The sequence below is a fragment of the Mus pahari genome, chromosome 5, assembly GCF_900095145.1.
Source record: "Mus pahari chromosome 5, PAHARI_EIJ_v1.1, whole genome shotgun sequence".
Taxonomy (NCBI): domain Eukaryota; kingdom Metazoa; phylum Chordata; class Mammalia; order Rodentia; family Muridae; genus Mus; species Mus pahari.
Window position 1 is genome coordinate 138,890,582 of NC_034594.1, and position 22,440 is coordinate 138,913,021.

General features: G+C 44.7%; 1 protein-coding gene across 2 annotated transcripts in view; it reads left to right on the forward strand.

Annotated features, from left to right (window-relative positions):
* The window catches only part of Ildr2 (immunoglobulin like domain containing receptor 2), a 62,824-nt gene that overhangs the window by 20,819 nt on the left and 19,565 nt on the right, over window positions 1-22,440 (forward strand). The window contains exons 4-6 of one of the 2 annotated variants that reach the window (XM_021198584.2): window positions 16,586-16,642; window positions 19,484-19,630; window positions 20,646-20,822. In XM_021198584.2, coding sequence (XP_021054243.1) covers window positions 16,586-16,642; window positions 19,484-19,630; window positions 20,646-20,822 — 381 coding nt within the window. The remainder of the gene's footprint in view (window positions 1-16,585; window positions 16,643-19,483; window positions 19,631-20,645; window positions 20,823-22,440) is intronic. The other variant, XM_029538536.1, reaches the window with a different exon arrangement.

The window sequence follows — 22,440 nt, forward strand, 5'->3', positions numbered from 1 at the left end:
GCTAGGATATCCCCTTTAAATAACTGAGGCTAGGATATCCCCTTTAACCTGTTTTCCGAGGACGTTGCGGTTTTGTGTTAGTTGTAGCCGCCAAATCTTAGCTGACAGTGATTTCTGGGAACATCCAAGAGTGCCTTGTTTGAAGTGTAAATGGAGGTTAAGACTGATTTTTTTTTTTTCCCTCCATGAGAATCTCGATATGTAGGGACAGGGTGGCATTTTCTAATTAGAATTTTTAGGTTCCGTCTTGACCTTGGCACCGCAGTAGTTCTCACGCCTTAGTCTTAGAGTCTACAAACTGAACTAAGGTAATACTGGTCTTCCTTGTTAGAAGGGTGATTTAAACATAATCCTTAGGGCCAACATGGAAACTAAACTGCTGTGGTTTGTAGAAAAAGGGAGAAATATGAATTATTCAAAGGAAATTAAAGGAGTAAAAGATTTACTGACAATGTCAAGAGCACAGAGAGGTAAGACTTGAGCTCTGCTGTGGCCTTTTAAATCAGACAGAATCTAAGAGATACTTTTTCCTTTTTTCTTCTTTTTTTGCCTAATCTCAGAACTCTAATAGCCAAGTTTGCAGTAACAAGAAGTTTGTTTGAGCTTGCAGTTAGGTAATTGTGAGCACAGCTATTAGACCGAGGCAGCCATCTGCAGAGAAGTAATTGTGTGTAGAGGAAAAGAGGCCAGGTAAGAAACCACTTTAGATAATTTGGTCCCACTTCAGCAGATGGGAGGTGGGGGTGGGAATGAATGGACAGAAAGTTCTGTCATCTGAGGATGGACTAAGATACACATTCCTCCGGATCGAATCCAAGCTAACTGCGGCGGAGCCTTTCTTGGAGCCCAAAGGGGTGAGCAGCTGGTGAATGACTGGCAGGCTCTATGTCAGTGATCACCAGTGATGGGAGGAGAGATGAGAAGCAGAGCTCAGTACTGAGAAGAAGTGACCACAAACGAAGGACACTGCAGTCAGAGTTCTACATAAAAGCGGAACCACTAAATCGATGCACCCGAGGGACAGGTACAGCCCTGCTCTGCTCTATGCTAATTAGAAACATCCAGAATGGGATAATTTCCTATGGACAATTTTGGGCAAGACTGTCCATTATTTAAAGGAATTGATTGCAATCTGTGAAAAATTTGAGCGCATTAAAATACTAAGTACCAAACTCTAAGTCTTTATCTTGGCATCCCTTTATAATTTTTTTCAAAACTACTGTCACATTAAAAAGAAATTAGAGTTGTTTGGTTGTTATAGTCGGCAGACAATTTTGTTTAATAGTCTTTTTTTTTTTTTTCTGGGAAACCAGGAAAGTAACCTGATTTCTGGGTTCTCTGTCAAAGTATGGGGTGACCTGAAAAGATTACTGAAGTTCATAGTTTGCTAATTACAACACCATAAACTAGTGGTTATCGAATTTTCTGTGAGGAATGGCTAGAGGATTCATTTTAGTAAAAAGAAGGACTTAATGACCAAGGGATGTGTTTTCAATATTTGGAGTGGAGGTTTGCACAAGAGGCATTGGAAACATACTCCCTGCCTGGCAGGCAGCTCATTAGCGGGAGGAGTGCGAGCTGGGGTTGGATATGGAGGCTGCTGCTGAAGCACAGATGAAAGGTATGAGACTCTGAACCAGAATAGGAAATGGAGACCCCTTAACCACAGTGCTGAGACCAATGCAATCGATCTTGGAGAAGTATAGAAGGAAGTGAGCAAGGTGAGTCAAAGAAGATGCAAGGATTTCTAACTAGGTGGGTAACCAGCCATCCCATTAACAACAAAAGGGGATGTGGGTGGAAATGCAGGTTAGAGAAGCAGAAGGATGAGTGGGGTTTTGAACATGTGGAATTTAAGATGTCTGTGGGACACCACCAGGGCTCCAGGGGCTGTGTTTCATTAGGACAGAAACCGATGACATTAAGTAAGTAATATAAGGACTTACCTAGTCACAATCATTGGTCACAATCTTCTTCTATGTATATAAGTGATTAGTAGTGATAAATTCATCAGAAACTATGGTTGAAAGCACTGGTTCTGGTTCATTTAAGGGAAAAGAAAATAAGAATGCATTGGAGGGTATCAAAACCAAAAGGAAACCTAAAGAATATATCCTTTTTTAGGAAAGAATTTATTAGCCTCTATACAAACATCTCCTAACCTCAGTGACTTTTCTGCCCAGAAGTTTATTTCTATGATTGCCACAGACAGACAGATAGTTCCCCTCCAAGTGGTAGCATGGGGTTCTAGGTCCTAGGTTCTAGGTTCTCTTTTGCTTGGCTTTGCTGTGCTGGACTTCTGCTCCCAGCTAAAGGGGAGTGAGGATTGGTGGGAATGGATAAAAATATGGATGCTCAACTCGAGTTTCCTGGGATCTAAATCTGAAAGTGAATGGAACACTTCTTTATTCAGGTTTTTTTTTTTTCATTAGTTAATTTATTTATTCACTTTACATCCCAATCACAGCCTTCCAGTCCCACCATCACAAGCCCCTCCTCCCATTACCTCTCCCCTTCTCCTCAGAGAAGGGGACGACCCCCTTGGGTACCACCAAAGGTACATCCAGTCTCAGCAGGACTAAGGACATCCTCTCCCACTGAGGCCCCACCAGGCAGTCCAGCTAGGGGAAAGGAATCCAATGGCAGGCAAGAGTCAGAAACAGCCCCCGCCCCTGCTTTGGTTGTTAGGGGACCCACATGAAGACCAAGCTATGCATCTGCTACAAATGTGGAGGGAGAGGGCTGGGTACAGCCCCCGAATGCTATTTGGTTGGTGGTTCAGCCTCTATGAGTCCTCGTGGGCCCAGGTTAGTTGACTCCGTAGGTCTTTTCTTTAGCCATTTTGGGAGATATAGAAGAAAATGACAGTGGTTAACATAGTAGTTATTCTCAGCATTGTTCAAGATGCTTCAGGGCCCTTGGCTTTATGTTGTGGAAACTGTTGAAAAATACCTTTAGGGCTCCCTTGGTAGGAAAAAAAAAATGTTATTTTCTGTTCTTGTATTTTCCCAACAACAACAACAACAACAACAAAATTGGCCTTAAAAGAGAAATCCCAATTGGCCCAATTAGGTCAGTTGTCCACTGCTCAGCACTGTGAAGTCAGAAGCTCTTGGGGGATAGTCCACCAATATAAAGAGAATGCATCCGTGAGTACCCACCCCCCCACACACAAGTAAATTCATCTGAAGGGATGCCAGTAGATGCCAGCACCATACCCACTCACACTGAAAATAAGCTGAAATCCACAATGCTTCCCTGTAATACTTTTATGGGGTAGGAGAGTAGCAATTATTCCCCCCATCTTCCAGTTTAAAGAAAGCCAGTGCCCTGCTGATATGGCTGCACCCAGGTTTTCAAAGGTGTCAGTGATTAAACCCTATTGCCTTTCATCCCTAACATTATCTGTTTACATAATGCCACAAGTCCTGTGTGTGCTAAGATGATACAGTTTTAGCTATGGACTAAAAAATGTGGTTGCTGCTAGGGGCTATAGGTCAGGATTTCTACTCACTTCAGGCTTGCTTCCTTGGTTCTCTGCATTTCTTCCTTAAACTCTCTAAACCATTGACCTAGGCCTTCACTTCAAAGGCACAGTTGCTCCTGTCTAGATTAAATACCTCCCCACTGAGCAGGAGCCCCTCCCTCCACCCCATACATCTGAACCTCAGTGGCCATGGAAGCTTGTTCAGAGGTTTCAGAAATATCCAACGATGCATGACTCACGGAAACGGGAGGACAACCACTGTTACAACATTAAACAGGAAAACTATCCCAAACACCCTTGGCTGTCTTTTTGATGATTCAGAAGGTAAAGTCATTCTAAAGTTGGAAAAGCACAGGGTGTTTTGGTGCTTTGAGATGGCCGTGACAGACACCTTAGAGATATTTAGACAGGGTGGATGCTGGCAGGGCCACACCAGGAGACAGTCACAGAAGGTGGGGTGTCCAGAGATCAGCCATTTGGGATTAGACATTGGTCTGGGATCAGTGGCAAAGACTGGCTGTCACCATGCCACTGTTTGGGTAGGAATAAAGTCCCCTGGTGCAGCTCCAGCTGGCAGGAAGAAGTCTTCACCATTTCAGGAAGGCCCCTGCCGGGAAGTTATTATTTTAAAATCTAAAAGCAGCCTGTTCTTTTTCTTACTTCTGTCTATGTACCATATAAGGGCCTGACCTCTCCTTTCTGATGTCGCTTGTAATAGCTTGTTGTTTAAAGATCTTTAATTTAAAAAGGGGGACAGGGACCCCTGTAGAGATGAGGCTGAACACTTCTGCCTCTAGCCTGAGATTAGAATAAGAGGACTGGAGCCAAAGGGTGCTTAGCTCAAGCTAATGGTAAATAACAGGATTTTTCAAACTTAAAATTATAGGTGGATGGGAGAAATAACAGAAGCTCCTTCTTTGATGAGCTTTAACACATAGAACAAGTTCTATCCAGGTTGCCTAGATACAAGGAATACAATATGGCTTTCCACGGGCCTTTCCGTGTTTTGTTTTGTTTTTTTTTTTTAAATTTTTTTATTTTTTTATTTCATTTCAAAGGCCCCTGGATTTAAAAATTAATTCTCCATAGAAGGCAATTCCTCAAATTGCTATTCACCGCTTTGTTTTGTTTTAATATTGTTTCCATCTCAGAAAGAAAAGATTTTGCTTATTGATCGCACTTTAAACCAAACAGGAAAGTAGGGAAGAAATTATCCCTGCTGTCACCTTGAGCTGTCACATTTCCACAGTTATTTTGATTGCCAGGGATGGAGGTTCCAACTGACTTAGGTGTATCTTTTGGCTTAGGTAACAGGCAAACCCCAGGGGCATTCCCAGATTCAATAAATGAGTTCTAGTGGCTGATCGATGGATCAGTGTGTCACAGAGTCTGTCCTTGCCTCTCCCTCCTGCTCACTCCTCAGCTCCACTTTCAGGCAATGTCTCTTCACATGAAACAATGAGGACCTGGGCAGGCCCCTGCCTCTGCCTGCCTCAGGATAGACAGCTGCTAGTCTCTCTGCATAGTTCCTGTAATAGCCCTGCTCTTGGAGGGAGGCAATCCACCTCCCACCCGGGCTGCAGAGGGAAGAAGAAACCTTTTCCTGAAGGAAACCAGGCAGTTGCTTCCAAATGACGAGGAAAGGAATGCCAGGCAGGCAAAAACACACACTGTTAACATTTTGTGGAATTCGTCATCAGTTTCTGCTTCTTTGTGGGCCAAATGGAGTGCTAACGGAGGAGGCCAGAAATAGGTGTGCTCTCAGCAGGTCCCCGTGAGTAGGCACCAATTTGGGGTTGATTCTTTCCCATAAATACAATGCTGCAGAGTTACCTTTGTTTTCCTGTCATTTTCCTATTTTTTTCCTCCATCTCCTCCTGCGACTTAACCCAAGAATACTTCGTAGATTACCTAGGCAAGTAAAAGAATAGGAGGGTATGGATCTCTCTCTCTCTCTCTCTCTCTCTCTCTCTCTCTCTCTCTCTCTCTCTCTCTCTCTCAATTCAAGCTATTCACAGTTCTATGTCTGGTAGAAAATAAATGTCTCTTCTCACTAGTGTTTTTAAAAGCCATTAAGAACCGAATAAGTAATCAATGGATTTTGGAGAGGGGGATATCTCCCACCAGGTGACTCCAGGGCTATTTAATGGAAGTATTTCCTAAGATTGTGCGGAAATGCCCTAGCACCCACCCCTGCTTCCCTGCAGTTCCAGTTTGAATCCTGTCCCACATCCCAGTGATTTCAGTTCAGGCTGTTCAGAAAGGCTACTTGTTGCCAAGACTCCCCCTCCCCCTCATCTCCCTCTTTGCCAGCCACAGCCCGGCTCCCCCTCCCCCTCATCTCCCTCTTTGCCAGCCACAGCCCGGTGCTGCTAACCAGGGAGATTTGCCCATTAGAAGGGCCTCAGCTCCCAGAGTTCCCATGGCAACAGCCTCCTTGGAGGTCTTTTGTTGCCTGCTAAAACTTTGATCTCAGAGAGTTGCTGCTGCTGTTTCTCTCTGGAAGATTTACAAACAGAGGGAGAAGAGTAAAAGAATTGGGAAAAAAAAAAAAAAAGAAGTTTACTCCTGGCAGAAGGGAGAGAGGGGGGAAAATGAATTACGAGAGCCACACTCTGGCCCCAAGTCAAGGGGGAACCTTCGGAACTTCCTAATTCTCTGCATTCCTCTCCCCACATTTCATTTGCAGACTTGACCATGCTTCAGGCTTGGGCTCATTCCTGGCAGGTTGGAAACATCCTACTTCATTCAGTACACACCAGCACTTTCAGAATTCTAGATGGGTTGAGATAATTCCAAAGTCTCCCATGAACAGAGGGGCAAAATGAGGAATGGACTGATCTGGGCAACGCTCTCATGTCTCTTCTCCAGCCTCTTTGTCCTATCCCCGGCCTGGTCTGCCCTAAACTTTACTCAGACACCTCTGTTGTTTTTGTTTTTATGAAGAATGAGAAAATGTATTGAAAGGAGAGAGGAGAGCCAGAGGAGTTACCCAGACATCCAACTTCTCTTAGAAACTGTAGCTAGGAGGAGAAGAGTCCCTCCAAGATATGGAGCCAAGCCTTTGATGTCCTGTCTGAGCTTCTCTTAGCTTCAGGAACTCATTGCATGATCCTAATCTTGCTCACTGATAGACACCACAGAGCAGGTCAGTGTTGCTTCAGTTCAGATTTATATTTAAATTGTGATTAAAAAAAAAAAACATTAATGAGTATTTTTAGCTGTACTGGGATCCCACACAATGAAGACACAAAATACATAAATGACTTCATTGTGTCCCTATTAAAACTTTGTGTCCTTTGTGAAGATAAAAGTTGTGGCTTGGTGGCCCATGAAAGAACAGTTTAAAAAAAGAAAAAAGAAAAAGAAAGAAAGAAAGAAAAAAAGAAAGAAAGAAAGAAAGAAAGAAAGAAAGAAAGAAAGAAAGAAAGAAAGGAAGATAGATAGATTAAAGCTGTGCTTGGCTAGAAAGTATCTATGCCGCAGATTCTCAGTAGAGGGGTGCTTGCTCTCCAGGAGACATTTGGCAATGTTGGGATGACTGTTTTGCTTGTCACACTGGCCAGGAGTTATGAACCCAGTGACCAGAGTCTGGGAAAGCTTTGGGGCTTCCTACAATACAGACCAGTTAATGATACTCATGCTCTGACTTTACACATCCCAAATGCCAACAGTGTAAGGAAGTCCGCTTGGATACTGTGCATGGTCCAGCGTGAGCATGGGATAGAGGTTTGGGGCCAGACAGCCCTTGGTGTACTAATACGAGCTTAGTTTCCCCAATCTGTAGGAGAGAGGGGTCTTCAAAGTCATCCCAAAGGCTGATTGTTAAGAAAAACACCCAGTAGATACTAGTCGCTTCTCTTACCTCTTGCCACTCTCCACATACCCCCACCAGTGTGTCACCCCTAATCTTCTGGAACCCTCTTTAAGGAAATCTATGTTGAGTACTCCTGCTAAAAGGTTGGGTTTCCTTAAGCAGACTTAATGGGCCTCTTGTGAATTGACCACTAAGAATAGACTCACATTTTCTCATTGACGCCCCAGCCCCGCTTTGAAATCATCCTGATGATGATAAACTTGGGGTTTATCTGACCCAAGACACCTTGTTATCTTTGGGTTGCCTCATTTTGGTTGCTATTGCAAACACCCCATTTTCTGAGGACTTAGAGATGTACAGCTCTCTTCAACTACATTGATCAAGCATTGCGGCTCAGGGAAAGAGGTGCCTTCAACGGAATGGTAGTTGGTTGGAAAATATACCCAAAAACTTCTGACCTGTCACAGCTTTGCACTGCCCTGCGTCGCTTAAGAAAGCAAATGAGGCCTCGCAGACGCTCCTCATGACAGACGCCCAATTCCCCAGCCACCCCAGCCAAGGCTGGCCCAAGCTTGCTCTCCCCTCCCTCCTCACAAGCAGCCCAGCTCACTGTTTTTGCCTCACTTGTTGCTCATCCCTGTGGGAGGAACCCGGCCTTCAATTAGCGTGCATTCCTGACCACCTCGGTTGCCGTGGTTACCCCGGGCGGCGCTGGAGCAGCCGGGCCAAGCCGCGCACTCTTTGTGGTCCTCTGAGCCCTCGCGGGGGAGCGGGGGGGGGGGGGAGGGGACCCAGGGCCAGCGCTGGAGTGGGTGGTACCGGGAAATCGGCTCAGTCCCCCAAGGAAAGAATGGTAGTCCGTCAAAGCGGGTCAGGAGACAGTTCCATTTTCTCCAAAGCCAGCTGCCTCTATTCAAAGCATGCAGGCTTGGTTCACACGGGGACTGCACCTCGGATTTTGTTGAATTGGCTTCCCAGAGAGGGCTCTGGGAAAGGGTCCATCATGGAAGCCCTTTATACCCCAAGAGGGCTTGGCCACCAAGGAAAGGGTGGGAACTCTGGCCTGCATGACCTTTATAGCTGTGTACCCTCTGTGCCTGTCTGAGACCCCAGGGCTTTTTTTGGTTAAGGAAAGTAGTGGTCCCTGAATATTGGATCAAGTCTGGTGGATATCTTTGTGTTAATCTGTTTCACCCAGCACAATAAAGTGCAAGAAACCACACTGATCCCCACAAACTCAATTTCCTCCTTCAGTGGCGTCCCCGTCATCCTCATCGAATTTTGAGTCAGTCTAACTCTCTTCTGCATTCTACCATTTCAGACCAAGTCAAGCATGTTATATTACTAATGATATTTTCCATCCACTCACTGTTTGGGGGCCGGAGGTTGGATCACTAGAGTACTTTGCACAGGCTAAGTACCTTTGCAACCATTATTATTGTTTGTTAGTTTGCAGCAGAGTCTGTGTCTGTCCGGATGCCTTTTAATTAGATCACGCTGTGCCACGATGTATCCAGTAATCATTTTTCTAGTTGCAATTGCAAGACATGTTGCGATTTTTTCAACAATCTCCTCCAACATTTTGTACATCCAGAAATTATAGTTTCATTATGTAAGCAGAGGGATTCCACAAGCATAGGCTGATTTCAGCCATTCAGTGCAAATACCAGGAGATTAAGAGGCAACATGAAGGCATGGGGATGGGGGTGGGTGTTTGGGTGGGGGGCGGGGGGCGGGGGGGGACAGCTGGAGTCAGTAGACCCCAGTTCTATTCCTCGATTGCTTTTTAGGCAGTTCGGGTGGAGGCTGTGGTATGAACTAACCTTTGTGGTCCTTTGGAGCCATAAAATATGATTTAAAAACATGTAAATAGAAGAAGTCAAGGCCTTTGACCAAACTTACAACCCACTGCTAAAGAGCTGGGAACCTTTATTAACAGTTAATTGCAGAGGGTCCAATAGTAGTCACTGTATAGAGAGAATTCACTGTCAGGGTGATTCTCCTCTAAGTCTGTAATTTAAAGTGAACTAAAATATAAAAGACACAAAAGGAAAAAAATAAACACAAGAAATGCTTTAATACATAGTTTATAAATATATGTGAAGGAAAGGGAGGCTCTATCCACATTTGTGACAGATAGTCATAAACTATATTTATTGGAAGCATGGTTGCCATGGGAATATAGAATAAAATCAAGCATGTGTGTGCCCCTGGGAAATTTCCAAATATATTTGGTATTTTAAATAGCCATAGAAACAACCCTTAGGAGCATCTTGACACCTACGGACGAGGGCCAGAGGAAGGCACCTGCTCTCCTCCAAGAGGTAGGAAAGCAGTATTTTTGAGGATTGGGAGCAGAGCGCACAGAGGGGGATACAGTACAGCCCTGCAGATGGATCCAGAGCATCCCAGGAAAGCTTGGAAGCAGACGATGTGCATTCAGCAGAAAGGGGAAGCTTGGAACTGCAAAGACTGGGGAGGTGTTTGCCATCCTCCTGAAGAGGAAGTTCACTCGAATGGTGGCCTGGCACTCCTGAGAGTGGCTCTTGTTATCTTACTCAAAGAAACGGGCAGAGGTCACCGTGTTCCGGGCAACACAGGGATGGAAGGACTGCTCTTACCTCACCCTTACATGAGTTTCTCAACACTGTCTCTGCCCGCTGCATGCCAAGGAGCCAGATTTAGTCTCTGAAAACAAGTTTGTATGGGATCTAGAATTTCACCTCCCTTTATACTTTGGAGGTTTTGAACTATCAAACCCTGAGCAGAAGTGTGAAGGGCACAGACCAGAGCAATCTCTTAGGGTAAAATTTACATTCGTATTAATCTCTATAACGAATTCTTTTAATATACACTGTCCTGGTCTGTTTTCACTGGTGTGAGTGAGGTGGCAAGATGTTCTATTGCCTGGAGTACATTCTTGGCACTGAACACCGATTCCCGGATGCTAACTGTTTTGCCATATGTTGAAAACTGATGCATGCGTGGATTGACAACGGAATAGTTCCTTTATCTTTCCTATTGGGTTGGGTGGAAGGTTCTATAAAGAGCAACATGTCAGAAGGCTAGCTAGAGGTGCAGCCTACCAAATCATGGGGATTTACTCTTGGAAAGCCTTGAAAGTTCTGATGGGTGAATGAGGGGCCTTCTGGTACTAGGCTGCTAAGATGCCGAACCTAGGGCATAGTCCCCGTTCTACTGGGACTTCTAGCCTGCTTATGTAGGCACATGTAAAGGAATCACTGCTGAGAGATAAATGCTCCGCTGAAAGTGTGTGCCATGTCCCTGGGGAGCCTGGAAGAAGAGACATCTTATTGTAGCAGCCACACAGGGCTCTGTCAGAATGTACTGTTAGAGTCCTGCAGACCAAATAATAAGTACTGGACCAACGCAGTGCCAACACTTGTTTTGCTAAAGAACGAGATGAACTACCTTGAGGACTGTGACTACCAAGGAAAGAAATTATCACCTTGGGAGAAATGGGGCAAGGAAGTGGGCTATGAAATGTGCAAAGACAAAGCTACGGGATGGAGAAGTGGGATGTGCAGCAAGGACTATGACTCCGGCTAAAGCCCCGGGACCAGAGGGATTCCGATGTCCAAAAGGCAAAGGAGATGGCTACTGGGTAACAGCACATTGCTGGATAAGCATAAGGACCTCGGATCTCTGTAAGTTCCAGCTGGACAGACTGCCTATAACCCCAGCTCATAGAAGGCATAGACTGAGGACACCTGAAGAAGCTGGCTAGCTAGATGAGCTGAATCAGTGAGCCCTAGGTTCAAGTGAGAGACCCTGCCTCAAAAATTAAGGTAGAGATCAATTCAGTAAGATTCCTGATGCCAACCTCTGGCCTCCATGTGTGTGTGCACACATGCACAGAAGTCTGCACACACATATGTGTCCAAGCACATGTGAACGTGTATATACATGTTCATATCACACATATGCACAGTCAAAGGAGGTTGACAAATTAGAGTTCTTAGGTTGATGTTTGAGCTGCATGGGTGGGCATGGCTAGAATGAGCCTCACAGGTGACCTCTCTCTGTTCCTGCTTTAGTCTACACCTGACAAATTATTCTTTGACAAGTGAATGAATGAATGGGTGGGCAGGAGACATTCTGAAGTGAGCTGGTTTCCAGGAATATGTACAAACAGGTCAACTGGGGATAACCTGGAGGTGGCATTCTGAGGAGGCAGCTGGATTTAACAGTTAGGAGGTCAGAGATGCAAATCATGCCTTCACAGTGCATGCTCCTAGTCTGGGCATTCAACCTGAGGACCACGTGTGGCTGTGGCCTGCATGCCAGCGTGCTATGAGACTTATGCTTGTATGTGTGCGTGCACGAGCTCTTCGGGTGCTTTGTGCTTCTGGCTTATTCATGTGGAAATTTCCTTAAAGTAATGGATTTTGCAAGCTTTGCAAAAAACTGAGCGCGTACACGAGAGCCACATTTTCTACTGATCGTTGGAGCTATGATTTGAAAAGAGTAAATATGGCCTTCTTGCCGCAGGGTCTGCTTCCCTCTTTCCCTTAGACATTAAAGTGACTTGTAATTACCTCTCTTAAGCTGAATTCTGGAAGAATAACAGTGATTCGCAAGCACGGTGAAGCTCTGCTGAAACCCAGGCTGTATTTACCACCATTGTCTCCGAGATCAGACCCTCGCTGGAGAGAAGAAATGGATAGCACCATTTCTAACTGACAGTAGCGTTTCTTAGGAATTGTTGTGGAAAGAGCTGGAAGCAAAATGGTTTTCAAAAATATAAGATTGCGGCATAAATTCAATTTTTAAAATGCCGTTTAGCTCCAATCAGAGTCATGATGCAAAAGACAGAGTCCCATACTTTCCTGCTGTTGGTACAGTGGCGTCGTCTCCTATACCCACTCTTACTACGTCCTGAATTCTAAAGACCTTTCATTTCACCCACTTTACTGCAAGAGTCTCTCACCCACGCCTCCCTGGGGCTAACTGCACTCAAATGCATGATGGGGAAGCCTTCACCTCTGGAAGCATCAGTTATTGACTGTTGCTTCAGGGAAAGCAAGACACTTGATGTGTGTCTGCCTGTTAGAGTGTCAAAGTTTGTGAATTTCCCTCCATGTTTCTGATACATTCTCTCTTTAGAGTTTCCAATTACTAAACAATGAGAGAGCCCAGGGTACAGGACAAAGGTCTCTTCATTGATCTGTTTGTCTTTGATGCCCCGGTCTGTGTCCTCAGAAATAAGAAAGGCTAAGAGGTGCTGTGTCTTACTTTTGCTTTGAAATCTTAATTTGAACACTGGTAACCAGAACTGTCATTCTGCATGCAGGAGCAATGTGAGAACCCTGTCAGGGGAAACCAAACAGCCTATGGGGAAATCCAGCTTCCTCTGTATGCATAAACCCTTTGGAGGATGCAAGCTCATGATCTCAGGGTTCTGTACAGCCCGCAGACATATTTTGTTTAGCTTCTCCGCTATTTAAAAAATATATGAATTAAGTTGCTAACATTTTTAAGTTATGGTATTCCACCATCAAATCTGGGGTCTGGAGAACTTGAGTGGAGGCTCACCTTATGCATTCCCATTGGGCAACAATGGGCTAGAGCCAAACAGTGGTGGCCTCGTAAAGGAACTGCCACAGCCCAGTGTTCTCAGTTGTCTCACAGATACACAGCTGTGCACATTTGCACCACCAGCTAGCTCCTACAGACCTTGGGGTTTGAGGTCCCATTCACTGAGTACCAGGTTGGAGAACTAAATATGGTGTCCATATGAGGACATTTTGCAAGCAAAAATTGGTACCTATTAATAATTACATTAAAACCATGGGCATAAAGCAGGACTCTCTCAGAAAATAAAAAGATATATGTACCATTACATCACAGTCCTTCCGTCTACTATGAGAAAACTGAGACCAGGAAAGGGAGGGATTTGCCTGAAGTAGTCACTGTATATATACACCATTCCATACTGCCTTGACCCCCACTCCAGTGTTTTTATGGTATAACAAGTGGAATAAGTATGAAAATCATATCCTCTTTGGCCATCTGGATATCTTGTAGTTGATGGATATCATAGCCAGATGTGGTGACAGCACATCTGTAATCTAAGCACTCAAAAGGCAGAGATAGGAGGATCGTGAGTCGCATGCTAGGCTGGGCTACATAGCAAGACTCTGTCTCCAGAAACCCAAATGAATGAAGGAATAATAGTCAAAAATTATACACACACACACATACACTTGTCTATCATCTATAAATAATATGGCTAAGGCCATGAGACCACCTACAGATTGGTAGCTTATATAAAGAATAAATTTATATTATGATCCCATTTAGTTATGTGACCCACAGTACACCTGGAGATATTTCAAACACTGGTAGACCTGAGGTCGTCAGAATCCGCATGATCATAGTTTCCCTTTAACTACATGCAAGATATAGATACCATTTGTCTAGGGAGGAAAACACCACAGAAACCTACCATCAAGCGTCTGATAACTGTTATGTTTACAAACCTTGTTTATTCCTCTCTTGGTCATTGGCTATTATTATATGGTAATGAACACTGAGTATGTGTGAGATGTCTTAAGATCCCAGTTTCTTAAATCCTTGACCATCTGCTTATTCCCTTGTTTCCAAGATGCATTTTTAGAGAACATTCTGGATGAGATCATTATTATAATCATGTGCTCAGATTTTGGCACCAAACTCCATCTCATCTCTTACCTAGGGAGTTGTGTAAGCCTGAGGGGCACCTCTTGGTACTTTGTGATGGAAATCTTCTGTAGGATGCCTTCCTTTTATTTTTTCTATTGTTTTTCTCTCATACAATACATTCTGACCACAGTTTCCCCTCTCTCCACTTTTCCCAGTCCTCCCCCATCATCTTCCCTTACTCCCAGATTCACTCCTCCTCTGTTTCCCTTCAAAAAAAAATTAAGCAGGTCTAATAGGGATGTCATGTAACAAGTTACAGTAAGACCAGGTGCAAATTCTCATATCAAGGCTGAGTGAGGCAACTCAGTAGGAAAAGGGTCCCAAGAGCAGGCAAAACAGTCAGAGACACCTTCTACTCCCAGTGTTAGGAATCCCACAAGAACACCCAGCTACAACAGCTATAAGGTATATGCAGAACACCTAGCTCAGACCGATATAGGGTCCCATGATTGTTGCTTTTCTGTCTCTGTGAGCCCCTATGAGCCCCCGCTTAGTTGATTCTGTATGCTGTGTTCTCAAGGCAGGATGCCTTTCTTAATGCCCAGTTGTCTCTCCTTCTAAGAGACCTCGCACACCTCGGAAGCATCTTCCAATGTCAGCTGTGCAAAGATGGAGGTTCAAGAAGAGAGATTTTTCTCGCCAAGGCTTGCTATTGCAGAGCTGGCCTAAAGCATCAGCCTGTGATAATATTCCTTGAGAATATGCATGAAGGTTTCCAAATGTGGACCTGTTGCCCTTGCAGGAGGCTTGACTAGGATGCACGTTACCATGGTACCTTCCTGCTCCTGTGGAGAGTCACGGAAACAGAGCAAGTGATGATCACTTTCCCGCTCCTCACTACTGTCTTTCCTCCCTGGCTGGATCTTCTCCCGTGTCTCAGGTGCCTTTCCCCTCCCTTGACCTTTGCCAAAGCTGATTTTTGGTGGACTTCCTTATAAAAGAAGAAAACAAAGACTAACTGTGCCTTCTAGACTCAAAATGTAAGCCATACATTTTGTTTCCTACCCTTGATCTTAGCCAAAAGGCTGGGAAGCAATAAAGTTGTTTTCTAAATGAGCAAAATCCATGTGCATGAGTTTTGTTTTTATATGAAAGTCAGACTATAGATGGATGGGTGGAAAGGTATGGTGTGCTGTGTGTGTGTGTGTGTGTGTGTGTGTGTGTGTGTGTGTGTGTGTTCAAATCTGGACTAATAGTACTTCCAAATATACCTCTTGCTGCATCTAGTTAAATGAGAAGATTCATTTATGTTTACTATTTAGAGCTCAAACATACATACCAGTGTTTTAAATATCTCTAGATATGTTGTGGTCCAAGTCATTAACTAGATTCATAGTGGAAAGTCATCCTTGGTATAAACTACAACACTGTGGACCTGTGTAAATACGATGTTCAACAGCTACATGTGGTTACTGAGCCCTTGAAGTGACAATATGTTGCAGATACTGGCATGAGTGAAAAAAAATGATATTAAGTTCATTGTTTCCATTCGTGTGTATATTTTTAATGTTATTACTAGAAAAGATAAAATTACCAGTGTTGTTAGCATTGTACTGTCATTGGATGGTGCTGTCCTGGAGATGTTTGTCATGCGCTGAAATCAAGAAGGATTCAGGTGCATGGCTTAGATGTACCTCGGTGACCTTTCATCATCACAGGACAGATGGGACGTTCGCTACTTGCCTGCTGGCATAGCTTTCTATTTTGTTAGCAAAGTTTCAGGGTGGTAGTGGTACCTCAGGCCTTTCCCTTGATATAAGAATGTGGTGAAAACATTCAGAGTATCTTCTATAAGTCAGATTCAGCTCCCCCCTCACATCATCGTATTTCCTGTACAGCTCTTCACTCCCCAGAGTCCCTGAGGGGTACCTGTCCTGACACAACTCTTGAAGTTTCTATGCAGTATCACACAGAAGGCACTTGGGTACATACCACGCCAGCTGTGGGTACCATATGGAAAAACCATACCATATACATATGTACAGAGTATTTCTGAAGCCAGAAGGAGTGGAGAGGAGTGTGTAGCCAGCCTAGCGTTATCTTTTCATTGCCTTTGAACATTTTAATCATTGAGATATCTTTAAGCCATAAATAGAACCATGTATCTAGTTAACTCTAAGTTAAAACCAAATATGTACTTTTGTTTTGATATGGACATGGGGCTGTGTATGGATTGTATGAAAATGGAGATTGAATGTTTAGATACAGATGGGCTTGACTTTCCACCGAAGTGTGTGGAGAAGGATGTGTGAACGCACGGGGACGGTGCACGACAGCCTGCTCAAGCGGGATTTCTCCTTCGGAGGCACAGATTTCCTCTTCCTATAAATAGGCAGAGATGAGGTCCCCCTTCTGCTTTCACCTAGGGTAGGTGCACCCTTCCCTGGGACGGCCACCAGAAGCACTTGGTATAGTCATTCCCTTTGACCAAGACCAGCCTTGATGTACCTGTCCTAGCACAGAGCATGCAGACCAGCGACCCTATGAGGGCTTGGCACTGTTGGGGGCCAGGAAGAGGGCTGAGTTTTCCTTTGGAGTAACCTCTCTCCTTCTTCTGTTCCTTCTACTCCTTCTAGGCAGGACAGGGCTGCTTGCTGATCTCTTGCCCAGTTTTGCTGTGGAGATTATGCCAGGTATTCGGTCATTTAACTCTTCATTTGCTGTCGCTTCATCTGTCCGCTTCTGCGTTAGTCACTAATTACTTGTTTGAGTTTTTTGCTTTTCGGGTTTTGGGTTTTTTTTTTCCCCCCTTTGGCACATTGATCTGTGTAATGTGTGTTGTCTTTTTCCAGGATGAACTAATCCCCTTGGATGAACCTTTTGTATACCTCCTTTTTCTAGGTCCTAAAAGAACATTGAGAATTAAGAATAAGTGGAGATGGGGACCCAGTCTCTTGCTGTCAGGCATGCAGCTTCATGGCTTATCTTAGGGCCCATCTGAGTATTTCACTTGTACCCAGATAGCTATATGCCCTTAACTATTATTTATTTATATTCCTTATTTCCCAGATTACATGCTTACCCATTCACTATTATACAATCATGTTACACTGAAGAACCTCTTGTAACAGTACCAAAAAAAAAAAAATCTTTTTTTTTAACATAAGAAAGACATGTCTTCCTTCCTGCCAAAGCATGCATTCCCAAACCCATACTTGTATATTTAGACCCTGGAAATTCCTAGGCACCCATGCACCATATGTCAAGATCACTAACCCAAATACAGATCTGCATCTCTTCATATAGCTTCAGGTGAAGGTACCAGCCAGACAAACCAATCTGGTGCTGAACTGTAGCTTGTACTTGAAGGAGGTTCAGGGAGAACTAAAATTGAATTACAGAAAAGATGGGACTCGTAAAAGGAATAGCAGAGGGTATAATTAGCTCTGATTTCTGCCCATATTGTTAAGGTCTTTCTAACAGCAACAGAGATGTGAAATATTTCTGGCCATTGGTTTGGGATTGATTGAAATTTTAGGACACGTCCAGCGTCTTCGAAATCCAGCTTCATTAATTGTTGTTCTGCGAATCAATCCAGCCTTTTACCTTTAGTTGGCCAACCAAACTCAGACAAAGAGGCACTGTAACCGCTCTTATCAAGACTCCCCTCCATTTGAAGCATTTATTTACACAGATTAAAAATGTCACATACAATGTTTTAAAGTAAAAAAGTTGCATCACCCAAGTCCAAGGAAGAGTTTCTGTATTTTATATCCAGTCATGTTCACCTCAGTTTCCTTCTCTTTGACCCCAAGAACCCCTTCACCGACTTGTTTATTTATTTACCTATTTACCTATTGAGAAGGGCTCTTGTTACTGTAGGCTAGCCTTATCTGGTACTTGCTGTGCAGCCCAGGCTAGCCTGCAATTCACAGCAATCCTTTCTGGAGAAAGCACTTTCCCGAGTGCTAAGATTACAGGCCTGCTCTGCCAAACTGAACTCAGACAGCATTCATTTGTTTCTCAAGATAACCTGCAGTCTTTATCCTTAACTGCTTCAATTCCCTATAGCTGACCTAAACAACCTCAGAGATAGACCCTACATTCTTAAGTTATTTACTTACAAGTTATTCTTAAGTTATTTACTTACAAGGCTTGGGCTCAAGCCACTTGCTATCGGTTATCCTCTGCAAAAATGTTCTCCACACAGTTCAAGTTCAAAGACACAGAGCTTTCTCATTCCATAGTAGAAGAGAGGTTGGCTTGGCCTTGAGTGTATTGCAGGTGGATAAGTGGGAGCCATTCAAAACTACAAGCTGTTTGTTTTTTTTTCTCTGAGGAAATGTCCCAACTAAAGGTCAAACGACTCAGCAACTGTCACAAAACTCTTTATATATAAAAGTCACATTCTCAAGTCCTCAAATGAATATTTGTTTAATGGGAGGGACAGTTAATAACCAAACTTTTAAGAAAAACAATCTTTACTGGAGCCCATCATAAAGGGATTTTGAGTGGATGGCTTTTAACCATCTTGATCTTTTGGCTTTTGAGGAAAGCATGGCTCATAGCAGTGTTTCCAAGTCTCCAGGAGAGATGTGGGCTCATCCCAAGCCCAATAGCATGGTATTCAGACAAGTCACCTGAGAGTCATAGTCACTTTTACGTAAGCCAGATAGAATTTGCTCCCTTTTAAATCTTTCGGATGAGCAAATTAAAGGAAATTAATGTTCAGCCTCAGACAGAGTTATGAAAATTATAGAAGTCGACGAACATATTAGCCGTGCTGTTCATCAGTGCTCTGAGTCACTTAATCCTTGGCTATGCTGGCTGGCTGGCAGCTCATCTTGAGGGTGATCAAATCAAACCCATACCCTAGGGATGGGGGCTCTAACTCTATTTGAAACTATGCCTCACTCCCCAATCCCCACTAACCTTTGGAGCTCTGTCCTGGAGCTAATAACAGAAAAGTATCCCAGGAAAGCCAACCAATGCACTCTGAGGTACTCTATATAGGCCACAGAGGTGTATAGGCCTACCTCAACCTAAAGATTTACAGATTTTGTTTGTTTGAGGTGGGGTCTCACTTGTAGTACAGACTGTCTCAGCCTTCTGAGTGCTAGAACTATGACTATGGCCCACCATGTGAGGCAAGGACCTTTAACTTATAAACTAGATTGGCTTCATTATAAAAGACATATGTTTACAAAACCCACCAGTTATGAGCCCAGCACACAATAGCCCACCCCTCAGCTTCTGTCCGACCTTCGTTCCAGTTAGGAACCCCAAAGTCTCCAGTCACAGAGCTGGCCACTTGATGTACCCCAAGAGATACAGGCCACCTGGTTCTCTTTTTTCTGTGCCCTAGTATTTCTCACTCTGGGTTCTTCATGAGTCTGGGGGCCCTACGTCCTGGCTGGTTGTCCTTTCTTCCCAGGTCCTTCTCACTCACCTCTTTTGTAGGGAGACACCCATCCATGGATGCCATGTCCTGAAAGGGGGCTCCCTCGAGTAGATTTCTTTGTGCATCCTTCCAGAGTGGGTGTTTGTCGGCCTGGTGATCCTGGGGATTTTCCTCTTCTTCGTGCTGGTGGGGATCTGCTGGTGCCAATGCTGCCCTCACAGTTGCTGCTGCTATGTCCGCTGCCCATGCTGCCCAGATTCCTGCTGCTGCCCTCAGGCCTGTGAGTAGGGATATGTGGGGGCGATGTGGAGCCATCCAAAGAAATATCACCTCTCCATCTGACAGCCATGTGCCCTGAGTTCCTCCTCCACCCCTTGCCTCTGGCTGCAGGGAAGACCGTTCTTGTTCTCCACCTCACCTCCATGCACATCTCTCCCTCTGCATGCCGTTTATCCACACGTGTCATGCATTCCTAACGCTCATAGTCATTACAGATGAAAGGAAGGGCGGGATCAGAATGGTGATGTTTGGGATAACGCTGCATCCTGTCCTTGGAGCATTCAAACAGAGAAAACCTACACTGGTCATTGTCCTTTGATGCAGAGAACACTCTCCTATTATAAGTGGAGTATAAAAACTGTGACTTTTGGACACCATCCAGCAGACACCCATGAGTTGTATTTACACATAAGATGAATATGACCACAATAAGGATCAATCCACATTCGGGGATGCACAGGGTTAGCTTACTGGACAAGCCATGAAGGCATTGTGTTTGTCATCCCAACCACAGACCAAATGCATCTTGAAAGAGAGAGGCACACTCCATCTTTAGAACCTTTAGGAATGAAACAGGGCTGGAAGGACCTGAGTTACTGTCTCTGTTTTTGAAAACACAGACAGGGGGCTATGTGCACACCCAGTGCTGGTTTTGACTCCTGGAAATATCCCCGAATGACCCTTTTGCTAGCCCCCACTGGAGGAACCATGGGAGCTCCTAGACAGGGCAGTTTCAAGTGGAGATGCTGCCACAACGGCTCCTAGATCCATTTCAGTGTTGTCTGGTTGCCAGACTCTAAACACTGTAGTTTCCCCGTGGTTGCCTGTTTCATGGAGCTGGAGGAACCCAAGCGGGAGTGGGTCTGGTGATTCCAGTGAGCCAGTTCAGTCCTGGAAGAATGAACAGATGTTTGTTTAGGAGCTCCTTGAAAGAATAGAACCCCAGGGATTCCGGGTGTGAGGGTTGTGGAGGGTGGGTCTACATAATCTCTCTTGCTCTTCATCTCCCTCCACAGTGTATGAAGCAGGGAAAGCAGCCAAGGCCGGGTACCCTCCCTCTGTCTCCGGTGTCCCCGGCCCCTACTCCATCCCCTCTGTCCCTTTGGGAGGAGCCCCCTCTTCTGGCATGCTGATGGACAAGCCGCATCCACCTCCCTTGGCACCAAGTGATTCCACTGGAGGAAGCCACAGTGGTAAATTGTAGTCCCAGACTGCCCCACCCGATGTTGACTTGGGCCCTCCCTCATTCCTTGCTGATAAGGACAGTTAGTTCTTCAGTGATGTATCTTTGGGAAAACAGTGATTTCTGTTCCAGAAATGGGGCCCTTCCAACTGAGGTAGATATCTTTTGGGGTGCACTTCAGGCTTTCCAGGGGGCTAAAGGACACTCTGAGTCTCGCTTTCCTGTTCATGTTTTCACCAACTAAAACCATAAAAAGAAAGAGTTTGCTACTTAAACTATGATCATGTAGTTAATAGTGATCTCATGGCCACCTAGTGTCCAGGACTGTATCAGTGAGCATGAGGGACAGTAGACTGTGTAGAATGTGGCTTCTCAAAGGAGGGAATGGACCTTCGTTAAGACAATCCGATGCTGAAGAATATGGTACTTAGAGTCCAAAGATAAAAGAGCTAGAGCTACTACAGCGTCTTCATGGAGGAGATGAGATCTAAACTGGACCAGGATGGATGAGAAATATTTAGGAAAGCTGCGTGGCCGCTGACTGTCCCAGTGAAGGAAGGCCAGTAGGACAGTGGAATCCCAGAGCACAGAATGAGAACATGTCAGCGAGCAGCCTGTCAGGCTGCCTGGAAGAAGACAGAAGGGCTTGCCGGACACTACGGCGGGCCTTGACGCCTGTCTAAAAGGGCAAGTGAGAGCTGCTCCAGGTAGACCGTTGAGCAGAGAGCTGTCAGGTGGTAAGGTGGGAGGGAGGTCAGAGACAGAGGTCCAAGCTCTGGATACATTGCTCAGGTAGATGAGCATCGGGCTTACGGTGGGAATCAAAATGCCAAGTAAATCTGAGAAAAACTTTGAAAGAAAAGAGACGTTAAGAAATAAAGCCAAGGAAGAAAACCTCAGGATGACTTCAAGAGATGTAGCACTATCAATCAGAGGCAGAAATTAGATCGTCGGTAAAGAGGGCTGATTAGAGGGACAGTCAGCTTTATTAGGGATAAGTGGAGGCCAAGGGGCAAGCAGGATAGAGAGGTAGAGACATGCTGTGGTACAGCTTACCTGGAGGCTTTTGAACAGGGGTACATGGCTGTGAAGGTTAAGACTGTGTGTAGTTGGCTTCGGTGCCTGCAGTTTGTATATGTGGGAGGTGAGAAAGGGTGGCCAGCCCACGAAATGAACCTCCAGGGCCTGGCTTGGCAGGAGTGGGTATCCTCTGTGAGTAATTGGTATTTGTGATTTTTTTTTTCTTGTCCCTGGAACTATTAGTAGATTTCTGACGTCTGAGCCTGAGGATGAGTCACAACTGAGAAGGAAAAGCTAATGATCAAGGACGTGCAGGGAAAACAAGAGACAGAGAGACAGACAGACAGACAGCATAGTCCATTTCCCTGGAGGGAGGAGCGGGCAAAGGAAATGGCCTGGACGTCACACGGGCTTTCAGTTGCTGCATTCCCTTTACACCCTGCCTCTCTTTCTCTGTATTAGTAGGACTCCTTCACCTTACTCTTTGTTTAATGGATTATCATAATAAACTAAGACTTATTAATAAGCCAGCAAGCATTCCCTCTCTCCACTTCTCTCTCTCTCTCTCTCTCTCTCTCTCTCTCTCTCTCTCTCTCTCTCTCTGTAAT